The 12,565-nt window shown below is 36.7% G+C and overlaps 1 protein-coding gene across 1 annotated transcript in view; it reads left to right on the top strand.

The window, feature by feature from the left end:
* Positions 1-9,161, top strand: part of LOC110031408 (protein Iojap-related, mitochondrial) — a 23,908-nt gene extending 14,747 nt beyond the window's left edge. The window contains exons 2-4 of the mRNA XM_020734585.1: positions 1,315-1,402; positions 1,610-1,707; positions 8,917-9,161. Coding sequence (XP_020590244.1) covers positions 1,315-1,402; positions 1,610-1,707; positions 8,917-8,988 — 258 coding nt within the window. The 3' untranslated portion in view covers positions 8,989-9,161. The remainder of the gene's footprint in view (positions 1-1,314; positions 1,403-1,609; positions 1,708-8,916) is intronic.
* Positions 9,162-12,565: the final 3,404 nt, after the last annotated feature.

Raw genomic sequence — 12,565 nt, 5'->3', positions numbered from 1 at the left:
GAATTAATCTTAATTAAGACAAAAATTAAATAATCCATTTGAATTTTGAAATTTGAATTTCAAATTTAGGTGAGCTGGTGCCTAGCCTGCGTTCAGCCCGAGTCCAGCCTGAATCAAACTCGCGTCGGACCTGAGTTGAGCCCGGGCCCGCACACCGCTAAAAAAAAGTGCATCGATATCCGTGCAGTTCGCGCGAGTGTGGAACCACAGCAATATGAGTGTCCTTTCTAGCTAAAGTCGACGTTCCGGACGCGTCGGCGCGGTCCGTTTCGTCATCCGGGGTCGTCCGAATGAGCTTGCCGTTGGGCGAGTCGATTTAAGCCAAAATCGTGTGTGATGCAGTGAGTGCGTGAAATGCGGCGTTCGCGAGTAATCGAGTCACAAAGGGTTCACCTAAGGCTATTGATCCTATAGGAACTCAATTTCGGGCTCTCTACATGTTGGTCCTTAGCCCTTACAACTAAAAGTTGAGTGCTTGGAATCACTCATGCGAGTTCTTCACAAAAATGAGTCAAGAAGTGGCTTGAAGTTCTACGAGAGGTGGGTTCCATTGCTAGTCCGCTAGGATAGTCAATAAGAACTCCTAAAGCTAGATCCTAGGTTCTAAGATTAGGAGACTAAGACCTCACTAAAAAAAATGAGGTCAACAAGACCCTGTGATGATTCATTTCTTGTTAGTTCTTCCAATGAAGTATCTTCCTTTCAGTGGCACCTTATGAGGCTTCACATCTTGAAAGTGGCTTACATTCAATAAAGGATTTGATGCGATGTTGTTCTTCCTCCTGGCAACTGCAGTTGGTACCTATTTCTGCCTGTTGCACCAGATGAACTGTTGAAGTGAACACTCAGTGGCCCGCTAGTTTTCTTCATCTCTTTCTTTTTGACATAATTTAATATTGTTATTTTGAGTGTGTATATTATTTGGAACTGATTCAGTTTTGCTGTATTCTGGGTAACCTACATGTTCTTCTTTTTTTTTATGTATATGAAGGTTTTCTCAAAATTCACTCGTGCCTTTCGTGCACCGTCATGATTTTGTAATGGAGTCCTTAGAATCATTAAGCCTGAAATAGTTTATATAACTCTAGAAGAACTGAAATGAAGTGGAATCAGAATTGATAATTAGCCTGGGATATCATCTTTAATCTCTTATTCTTTTAAAAATAGTCTCCAATGTATTATTTTTGGGCATCAAATATTTTCTTGGCTTTCAGATGCAAGTTTTGTTTCTATTGTTTTTTTCTTCCTGTTCCTTCACATCTCCCTTTTGTTGCTTATACTGAATCTCATCCTCTTCTTGATATTGATCAACAGGCAAAGCAAAAACAAAAGGGTGCTGACCGAATGATACTACCAGGTGTAGAAGGTCAAGTAGGGGGAAAGTGGGTTGTGATTGATTCTGGTGGGTTTCTTTTTAAGTAGATCCGTAGATCTTATTGTGCATAACACTTTACAATGTTGGATTTTTTTTTTCCAATTTATTTGGCATATGCATTTATTTTTTGGAGTTTTTTAGATATTTGAAGATTCATGCTTAGGCATGGCTATTTTCTGTTTATTATTTCTCTTTTCTTTTCAGATTATAATATTTTACCTTCTTTTCTAATAGGTACTGTGATTGTTCATGCCCTAGATGAAAAGGCAAGAGCATACTATGACTTGGAAAGCCATTTATCAAAAGAAAGAACCCCTAAAGCATCTATCCAGGTCGGATGGGAACTCATATTCATGCCTGCGTTTTAGAAGTATATTTGCTGATTTTCTGTGAACTAGCTTGCAGTCCAGGCTGCTTAAAGCATTTGCTGCTACTCTATGCACACATAATATTAAATATTTTACTGAATTCTGTTATGTACATCTTGGACATCCTGAATTTTTTCTTTTGGTTTTTTGTGGGCTGGGGAACACATGAATTTGATGGCAACGTCGGGGTTTCATCAGCATAGCAGTGCACTTTTTTGTAAATGTTGTTGTCTCATAGTTAATGGTGCATTTTACTTGAATGCTTAATATATTTTGTCCGACACTTCATATGTTTCTTAATAGTTCTACAAGTTAGTTACCACTGCACTTAATTCAATTCCTATGTTTAGTAAACAATAAATACGTATGGCTCATTTTAAAAAAAATACTACCGGCTTCTTTTTGTGCAAACTTGGACTTCAAATTATTATGTCATAACCTCACGTTGCCATAATGCCAGCATAAGGTTAGTACAAAGCTTCATAAATTATTTAGATCTTGAAAGTGTAGGTAGAAAGAAATTTTATTAAAGTAATATGGATAGAAGCTATGCAAAATGAGTCAAACACAGTTGATTTAACTTAACATGCATGCTCGCAGTAGGATTGAGTAGAAAACGAGAATTATTAAATCTGACCCAATATAATTGGGCCAAGGAGCCTAAAGCTGAAGTTGAACACATTTTTTATTATTATTTTTTTAAATATTCATGTTTGGCTTCCATGGACACCCGATGCTATCACATTAATTGTACTTCTTGATCTGTCGGAAAATACATCTGCATGCCATCCATCTCTTGCCAATTAATGGCAGTTAATTTCATGTTGATCTGTAATGAGCAGAACATTCAATTTTTAAGAGCGCATTTTAATTGCAGAATCTTTCATTTCTTAATTTACATATATTTTTACCTGTTTTCAAATGCTTCCTTTAGGAGCGTTCCTTTTTTGTTTCTAATTGTATTTTGTAAATTTCTTTGCAATTATGGCCTCTACCATCACAACTAAAGGTTTCCACTAAGGTTTTTGTTAGAATATTAATTATGAGCTCCAGTTTTTAAAGACTTTTCAAAGCAAAGTTACTATTGAAAACATTAGATGAATATTTTAGAAGATTAAGAGATTCAGATTAGTAAACAAATTCTGAATACATCGCATGATACACAATTTTAACATTTATAAAAACAATACTGATAATTAATAATTACTGAAGTTCAGTTGATTCATAGGATATTCAAAGTATCGTTGGTTTCTGGTATGAATAATGCCTTATCCTAAATAAGTTTACAATTAAAATTGTTGAATATTGATTTGTTCGTGAATCACAACCCAAGAAATAGTGTAAAGAACGTGTGTGTGTGTGAGAGAGAGAGAGAGAGGAGGGAATATTAATGAACAATAATCCATTCGATTATTTACAAAATGACAACCCTATTTATATGAGAGATGTACAATATGATAATATTATATTTTTTTCACTGCTTTAAAGTGATTCTTACTAGTGTATTTTTGTTATTTTACATGTATTAACTTGTTGTCCGGCTGCTCTCTGACTCAGTCCGACTAAGCTTAATTGGCTTCAGGTCAACATGATCAGTTCGGCCGACTGATATTCGTTCAACCAGATGAGATCAACTCGATCGGTTGAGCTTTGTGTATATGGGTTGACTGATTTATATGACATAGCTGTCGATCATTGACCCCTGATAAGGAGCCTCTGGGTGTCTCCGAGATGGTTGGATATGCTTGGAAACTAGATCTCCCTCAGATTGACTTTTCTATAATGGTTGGCTCGGAAGCTTTTTTGTTATGTTTTTGACTGAATTATTCGGGCTCGGATCATTTGGTTGGCTTTGGCCTTGTTGAATTTAGCTTGAACAACTTTGATCGGTCGGACAGGTGAGCCTCATGGTCTTCTGTTGACGGGCCTTCATTGTACTCTTCCCTTTTGGTTAATTTTATCTTCTCAGAATCAGTGCTGACACATTTTTTATGAACGTATTTAGTTTCACAATTCTCTTCTTGAAAGTAACATTGCAATAGAAATAAGAGGATTTAATACAAAAAGTAGATTGTATTTATTATTAATCAATGATTCAGTAATTGAATTCTCTTGATTTTCATGCATTTGATTCCTAGAAATAAGGCACGATGAAACTCTTCCCATTTCTTATTTGCTCCAAGACTTCTCTTGATTAAACCACTCTGCTTCCGAGTGTCATGATGGAGAAGGTGTCTAACAGCTTTGTGACATCACCGATAAAGATCTAATTCGTTGGGTCTTTGGGAAGCCGAAAGGATGGGACCACACAGAATGTGAAAAGAAGAAGACTGTCGTTAATAAGAGAGAGGCGACTGCAACTTCCTGGCGTATCAAGTGGGGTCGTCTGATTCATTTCTCGACAATAAGCGATGGAATGTTCAGCCAATCGGCCCGACCATTGATTCGATAGCCCAACATTCTGCTGCGTTGCTAATCGAATTGGTCACGCAAGAGGCTGATGGTGCTTTGCCCTGACACAGTGTGGTTTCTATATCGATTACATCATCTAAGTTGGATCGGCTCTTGAGTATGCGGAGCCTCGGTCTCATTTATTTTTATTTTTATTTTTTTAATTATTTTTTTCTTTATATTGTTTCTTGGTGTAAATGGCTCAACATTCATCTTAGATGATGACAGCTCTGGCGGGCTTGGGTGAGAATTCGATCGCGGCGCCAGTGATAGCAACCCAAGTGCTAGTAGAGGGCAGTCGACTCTCAAATGAGGATGATGGTGTTGATCACCTAGATGATCCTGCCGAGTCTTGCAAGGCGGTGACAGGCGACATCGATCGGTATCTGGGGCATCTTTGTGACAAACCACACAAAAATGTTTTGGTGGCTCTAGAGGGTATCGATCAGTGACTCCTTGTATCCTGCTTCAAAACCTTCACTTACTAGAAAAAATTACCAGTGCCACCTTTGGTTGTCGGGATTCAATCGGTGATCTCACTGATTATGAGACCCTATTCTCACAGGTTGTCGAGCTTGAGAGGTTCTTGTTGGATGCTTATGACCACCTAGAGGTAACAAGTGCGAGACTGCTTGAGATTGTCTTAGATAATGATTACCTTCTCGTCGCCCAGAAACTTCACAGCTTTGACAGAGTGATGGTTCCCAATGCTTCAATTTTTTCTCCAAAGAAACCATAATGGGTCGACCGTAGCTATCAATCGGTCGTTGTCGAGACCCATTTTATCGGACACTAACTTGAACAGGATGTTCACTGAGTTGCATGTATCTATGATCGTGCGATCGATCTAGTAGTTGTTGATTAATGAGGTGACGATGATAGCGTCGTTGTAAGGGTTACCCTTAGGAGGCAATTCTTTGTTGATGAAAGCTATGGGAGGATATGAGTTGCGTTTGAGCATGAGGGCAGCTGTGCATAGTCTCCTTATCGAAGCCTCTTTAGGCTAGCTTGGTGGGATGCATCTCCACCCCCTCCGAAGATAGCGGGAATTATGCCAATGATGCGAATTTCCTGTGCTTGGACTGGCTTGTCTGATATTTCCTCCACTCGAGCTTTCCCCTAGCTTTGGCTCATCACTCTTGGCAACACAAACTTCTTTAGTTTCTAGTCATTGATCAGCTCTTGGATTAGGCCTCAGAGATGCCGACACTCCTCCGTGTTGCACCCATGATCTCGATGGTATACAATACTTCTTAGGGTCCTTGAGATAAGCGACATTATTCATCGCGGGTGCTCTCTTGAAGTACTCTTTATTTTGTATGACCTCCACTATCTCGTCCATTGAAACTTACAAAGAATATTGTTTTGGGTATTTTTAGTTTAGGCAGCGGGTGCTCATTGTATCAAGACGGTCGTTGGTCAGGATTTCGGGTTTGACTTCCTCTACAATCGCCCTGTGGTCTCTGGGTGGCCAAGTGTCTTCTTATTAAGGGCAGGCGGAAGGATGCAAGCCAAGTCTTGGTTTCCACTCTTTGCCTTGGGGCCCCTCTTTTACGAGCGATGGGTGAAGTATTCTACTATAGAGCAAATGGGGTTGGAGTTATACTCCTTGGCTGATATGGAGTTGTTGGTCAATTCAAACAACTCGGTTTCTGTATTCGATCGCTATAGGTCCAACACGTATCAAAAAGGTCCTTCCTTCGGTTCTTGTGCTAAGGCGGCATGAGCACCTATAAGTTCTAGGTCTTGCACTTCCAAAATCTCATTCTAGAAATGTGTGATGAATGAGTGAAGGCTCTTTCTCTATCCAAGATGGATCTATAGGAGGGCCTGCGAGTTTTACTATGGCTTTTGGGCGCTTGGCAAATTGGACTACAAATATTCGCTTGAAATCGGCGAACGATGTGATTACTCTCTCTCGTTAGTAATCCATTGAACCAAATGAGTGTCGACTTCCCCAGCGTGGTAAATCAAAGATGACATTTCAGTACGTTAGTGATCCTTAGCATACACATGATCGACTCAAATGAGGCTGTGGTCGGTCGGATCGGTCCTCCTTTTGTAGGACTTCAATGTCAGGATCGTGAATCTTTCTATGAGCTCGGTCTAAGAAATTTGTCTAGAACACATTCTCGAGCTGTTGGGGTGCCTCAGTACTCCCGAGCCAATGTTAGTTGATTGGTGCCGACCTAACACTATCGAAATATTGGGAGTTGACTTCTCTTTCCATGGTTGGGGAAGGGGGGCCGTTAGGCATCGGCCCTTCCTCTAGGGGGTGCCGATCTCTTCCCCCGGCCAATGCATCTTGGATGAAGTCCAACATCTAATCCTTTTAACTCTTGGATCTGTTGAGTTACGAACTCTCTGGTGCATTCTATGTTGTCGATGTCTCTTTTGTGAGTTTCTTCTTCTTGGGCTACTCCTCTTCTTATTTGTTACATGATTCACACTTACCGCACCTTTTAGAATGTTGATCCTGATTTGTCTGTAAAGCACACCCAAAGAGTAGAACATAAATAAAGAGAGGGAGAGAGAGAGATGGAGAAGTGAACAATAATGAACAGTAAGCCGGGTTTTTATTCACGAATAATCTTCTTATTTATATGGAAGAGGGTACAATATGATGGTATTACATTTTTATCCTTGCTCTAAAGGGGTCAGTACTGGGATATTTATAATCTCTTACAAATAAGAAATTATTGTTTGATTGTTCTTTGGCTCAATCTGACAAAGCGTATTAGCTTTGGGTTAGTTGAGATTCGCTCGACCAGATGAGATCAGCTTGGTCGGCTAAGCTTTGTTGATATGGGTCTGTCTAGTTGTCGATCATTGACCTCTGATGAGGAGCCTTTGGGATGGTTGGAGATGCTTGGGAACTGGATAATCCCTCAAATTAGTTTTCTCGTAATGGTTGGCTCGGATGCCTCTTTGTCTCGTTCTTGACTGAATGATTTGAGTTCAGATCATTTAGTCTTCTTTTTGTCCTGGTGACTTGTTCAGCTTTGCCTTGCTGACTTTGGCTCGGATAGCTTCGTTTGGTAGTACGGGTGGGTCTCATGATCTTCTGTCGGTGGGCCTTCCTTCATTGTACTCTTTTTTTCTGGATTGTTAGACCTCAGGATTAGTGCAATCACATTTTCATTTATAAATTATTTATTATTTATTGTTGCATCCGAAGATGAATTGTATCTGAACTCTTATTTATTTATTTGGTTATATGGTTCTTTGAAATTAGAAACCATGTTTTGAGAAATTATCCAGTTTATTAGTTTCCATATTGTTCAAAATCAATATGGATTTTAAATTTACAAAGGCTTTCAGAATGCATAAAGACCTACTAATTTATATTTGCGGCTCATGTGGGTCACATCGGTTGCTTGAAATTAGAAACATGTTTTGAAGAAGTATCAGTTTTTATCTTTTGTTTGGATGTAGTTACAAATCAATATGAATTTAAAATTTTCAGTTCCTTTTTTCTCAGATTCAATATTAGTAAAAATGAAATCATCAATTTATAAAATATGTTTTATGTGCATAACCAACCAAATGAGCCACTATGCATTTTTTTTTAGTTAGCTAAGCTTCACCTTTTTGGTTCATTTATGTTGGCAAATAGGTAAAACCTATGCAAAAATAAAAAAAAAGTGTACTGATTAGAAGATCAAAGCACAAAACATAAGAATGCCATACATTTTCACCTAATTGATGGTTATGTTCTGTTGTTACCATTGTAAACTTGTTATAGTTGATTATGAACTATAGTTCTAATTTCTCATAGATGCATGTGACGCACCTCTTTTTTAAATGAAAATCTGTAAGGCAATGGAAAATATAATAAAGCTTAAAGCATCTTTAATGAAATGCTGCAATTATTGGGTACCTTTCAACGCCTCTATCCTTGTAGCGACATTACCATGAAGATTTACTCTTGTTTAAATCTGTTAAGCATATTTTTTCCATCGGAAAAACATGAGGCTTCAGAACTCAACCAATTATTACTTTATTGAATTCTATTCATTATGCCCTACTAAAATAATATCTTTCTTAAGTGTTATCATAGCATCTATTGGAAGATGGAAAATTGAATAAGGATAGAACTAGTAAAATTAATGTTGGATGCTTTAAAAGGACATAGGCATACTTGGTACTGTATAATAAAAGTTTCATATATATATATATATATTTTCAAATAATTATAACTGAAGAAAGGCCAGTTATTTGCATGCTTGTGCTGGATAACGGACTTCTTAATAGCTATATAGAGTAGTTAGCTGAGAAGTAATATAGGATGCTTGGTAGGTATTAGGAGTATCACTATTATGCATTTCTATAAGTAAAGCTCTCTGTTCTGTATGTAGTCTTTTGCTAAGTAAAGAAATGTTAAAGTTTAAATGGTTTTTTTCATATCATTTCTTTGGGAAAATTTATATAGAAAAAAGCAGCATGGAGACTGGCATGAAGCAATTTTATAAATACATACATATTTTCATTCTTCGTGGTTCGAGTTATAGACTTAACTTTTAAATACAATCCTTACTACCGTTAAAGAAAGCAGGAAATCCATGGGAAACTAAACCTGTTGGGCTCAGCACTACTTTCTGCATCTAGAATTGCCACCGTTCGAAGCTGCATACTACATGCTATGCCGTAACTGCTAATGTTTTTTATGCAAGATTAAGTTCAGTCCACTATGTCTCACGATATTGTTATTCTCCTCTACAGGATTTGGAAAAAGTCTTCGTGAAGATTCGTCCTATAAATAATTCAAAGAAGAAACCAGCAAAAGTTGAGTGATCTTATGATTTTATGAATTACAAGCTTATTATCAATAGGGATGATTCCTACTACTGTTCATAATCAAGTTTTGGTTCCTGGTACTGTGCTACATGCGTAGATTTGAAATTGTTGCTTAAAATATTGTTTTTAAATTTATTTTATTCAGGTTAATGCATATTTGGTTGCATTGATTGATGGCCATGTCTTGTATGCCGTATCATTTTTTTAGTCACATGGCGAAGAGTTTTATGAGGGGACATAGAGCGTGTTATATATATTCCAAACTCACCTTTGTTATAGATATTCCAAAATCACCTTGATAAACTGTTTAATTATTTTCTGACCACATAACTAACATTTTTGCCACCTCGCAAGATTAGTTAACTGGTGGGGGCGCCACTGTCTTTCTTCTCCCTGCATGCATCGATTTTAAGTTTCTTCTGAAATACATTTTTAGTCTATTTGAGAAGCAATATAGGTCCATAAACTTGCGAAATGTCAGATTAGGTTCAAATATTAATGTTTTGGCCCTTTTTCTGAGCTATCATGGACCATGTGATTATGTAGAAATGATAAATATTGAATTTTGAAATGTCATATTTGGTTCAATTTTGAACTCTTTATAGAGGATATCCAGCTGGTTAAATAATTTGTAGGTTTCAAGTTTATACCAGAAACAAGGTAAAACAAGATAAAACATAAATTCACACTTCAAAAAATCCAGAATACAGCAAACAATTTGGATAAAAAATTTCAGAAAAGGTAAGAATGCATTAACTGTAAGGAGTGATGACTAATCATCACTTGGGCGCCATTTTAGGATATTGAATGCAATTATTAATCTGAAACGATGTGTAAAAGGTTCTTACAACCAGTCAAGATACTCTTCATACCTTGTCCAAACAAAATTGGCTTTATTTATAGTGGTTAGACTCTCCTAATTACAAGCATGTCATTCTAAAATATAGACAAACTAAAACATATATCAAGATATATAAATTGAATTAAAACTAAAGCTTCTGACATTCTCTCGGGTTGTTAAGGTTCCCTCATTGAGTAATTTTAAAATTTGATTTCTAGAGAGCAGCCAACTTTGAGACCTTGAAAAATGATGTAGTTGTTGAAATCTCCAATCTCCATCTCCATGTAGGTTAAATTTGGTGATCTTCCAACACTGAATTTTCAAACCCATCCTTCTTTGAAATTAAGAGAATCAGAATTGCGCTCGGGGCATTGAGGTTCCTTGTGCTTGTTTGGAGATATCCTATATGCAGGTGTGTTGGGGATGACTGAACCAGACACAATGTCAATGACATGCTGTACCTTGACCCGACCCGTAATTACACAGAAATTTAGCTTTCAAAAGATGACCAAAATTTTGACCCGAATTTATGTTTAGCTGCTGGTGTGTAAAATTGAAATGTTATAAAATTTAGAAAATAATTTACACACTAAGGGTACTACGTAAGTATACGTATCGTTTTAAGTAAAATGGAGTTTTCTTTTAAAACCCAAAGTATCGATCCCACAGAGAAGCGAGGTAAGAAAGCCGTTAGGCAAAATCCTAGCATAATACTATCAAGTTTTAGGTTGGAAGATCAATTAAGATGGTGTTTTTATCTAGCAACCACTCCTAAATGCAAATATTAAATGTAAGGATAACAACTATTTCTAAATGCAAATGTTAATTCTAAAGATAACTTATCTGGATTAATTGTTTCGGAGAATTTCGAGATGTTAAAGACTACCCTTCTCGTGCGTTGACCTAGATAATGTATAAAAATGAAATGTTTAAAATGAAATGTTGCAGTGACAAATAAGAGCATATCTATTCTTTACTTCTTTTGATTATGTAAATAACATTAGCTAATCTAAAGTTGGTGTCGATATGTATAGTAGTGCTGGGTAGGTTCTAGTCTCTCACTCCTAGTTTGCCCACTGTGCCCTCTCTATAAGATCTACCCTTAGTTCCAATCTATAGACCAAATTGATAAAAAAATCTAGTTTGTCACTCTAGAAACATCAATTTTACGTCTAGTTTGTCACTCTAGAAAGATAAAAAAATCTAGTTTGTCACTCTAGAAACATCAATTTTACGCCCATAAAATCTTCAATTTTATCTCCCTATTTATTTGCACCCCTTTTCGGACGATCGCGACTTCTCTTTCTAAGGTAGGATGTGATACTTTCAAGTTAAGAAATCTTAGCCTTTTCGCGTCTATAAGTTTCTCAACAAGTTTTAACAATACAAGTGGCCAATTTGTAGAGTAAAAGAATGACCGATAAAAATATCATCATATTTATAAAATAAGATAATTTCTAAGCAATTCTAAATTCTTAGACATGTATCTAATTCATTGCAAAAGAAAAGTAAAATGAAGATAATGACATAAGCATTAAAAGAATTAATAAAATTATGTAATAAACTAAGTGTCAACAAGAAACATATGTCTATCTACCCTCTTTCGAGCATATATGTATGCTTAGTATTCTATTAGTTTTATGCAACTATCTGTCACCTAGAAGCTTCTAATAGAAACAAATAATGAATTATATTTCCTTAAAAGTTGCATTGCCGCCCATACTATTTCACAATAGCTAACCAGACAAGTGAGTGCACTGCACTCTAGTTGCGAGATCACTGCTCTCCCGAGTCTTAGTTTCACTTACAACAGATTTTAACATAACATATTGTTACTTAAGTTATGTTAATGAAGCGAATGCGATATTACTCATCACATGAAAATAAAAAAAATTCTATCATGAATCAAATTTTCCTACACATGCCACTACTTCATATTAAAAGAACAGAGTAAAGAAAACTACTACATAGATAAAACACAACAGAAAACTTCTTTTAAATCAAAGAAAATCAACTAAAAAGTGTTTATAACAATCACAAGATAATGAAGAACACAATATTTAGTTTTTTGCCTCTGAAAGAAAGACAAAAAATCCCTCCAACAAGTCTCATGTTAGTCCATGCGCCGCTCATACTTTCTTACTCATATCTCTCTAAATCCCTCACCAATCTCTCTAGTAAATGGAAAAATCTACATCACCATAAACTCACGCCAAACTCCTCCTAAAACACTTTCTATTTTCTTCTCAAGAGTCCTTGTCATGAGAGACGCCAAGTCTCTCTATTTACCCCTTCTTTCTCCAAGAGACACATCTCTTCATCCAAAAGACACACCCTTTCACTCCAAAAGACATATCTCTTCATTCAAAAGCCACTCCAAGTGTGTAGATTCATTTAACCACTCCAAGGGGCGTGCATAGGCATCCAGAACCTTCCAAAACATCCCATAACCACCAAAAGTCGTCCAAAACTGTCTCCAACCATTTTAAGCGCTTAGGCGCCATTTTCTCGTCGTCATTGACACCTAGACGCCACCCTGCAGACATCTCCATCGTTTCGCCTCATTTTGCTCCGTTTAACTCCGTTTCGCCCTATTTCAGCCCCGTTGCGCTAAAAATTGATATACCTACAAAATAAACATGGAAAATATCATTTCCTTAAATTATAATTTCATTCAAAAAATTTTGATAAATGTAAAGGAGATTAAGCATAGAAAGACATCAAAATGTGCCA

The sequence above is a fragment of the Phalaenopsis equestris genome, unplaced genomic scaffold (assembly GCF_001263595.1).
Source record: "Phalaenopsis equestris unplaced genomic scaffold, ASM126359v1 Scaffold000805, whole genome shotgun sequence".
NCBI lineage: Eukaryota > Viridiplantae > Streptophyta > Magnoliopsida > Asparagales > Orchidaceae > Phalaenopsis > Phalaenopsis equestris.
Note: the sequence above shows the minus strand (reverse complement) of the source record. Positions and strands in the feature narration are given on the sequence as shown.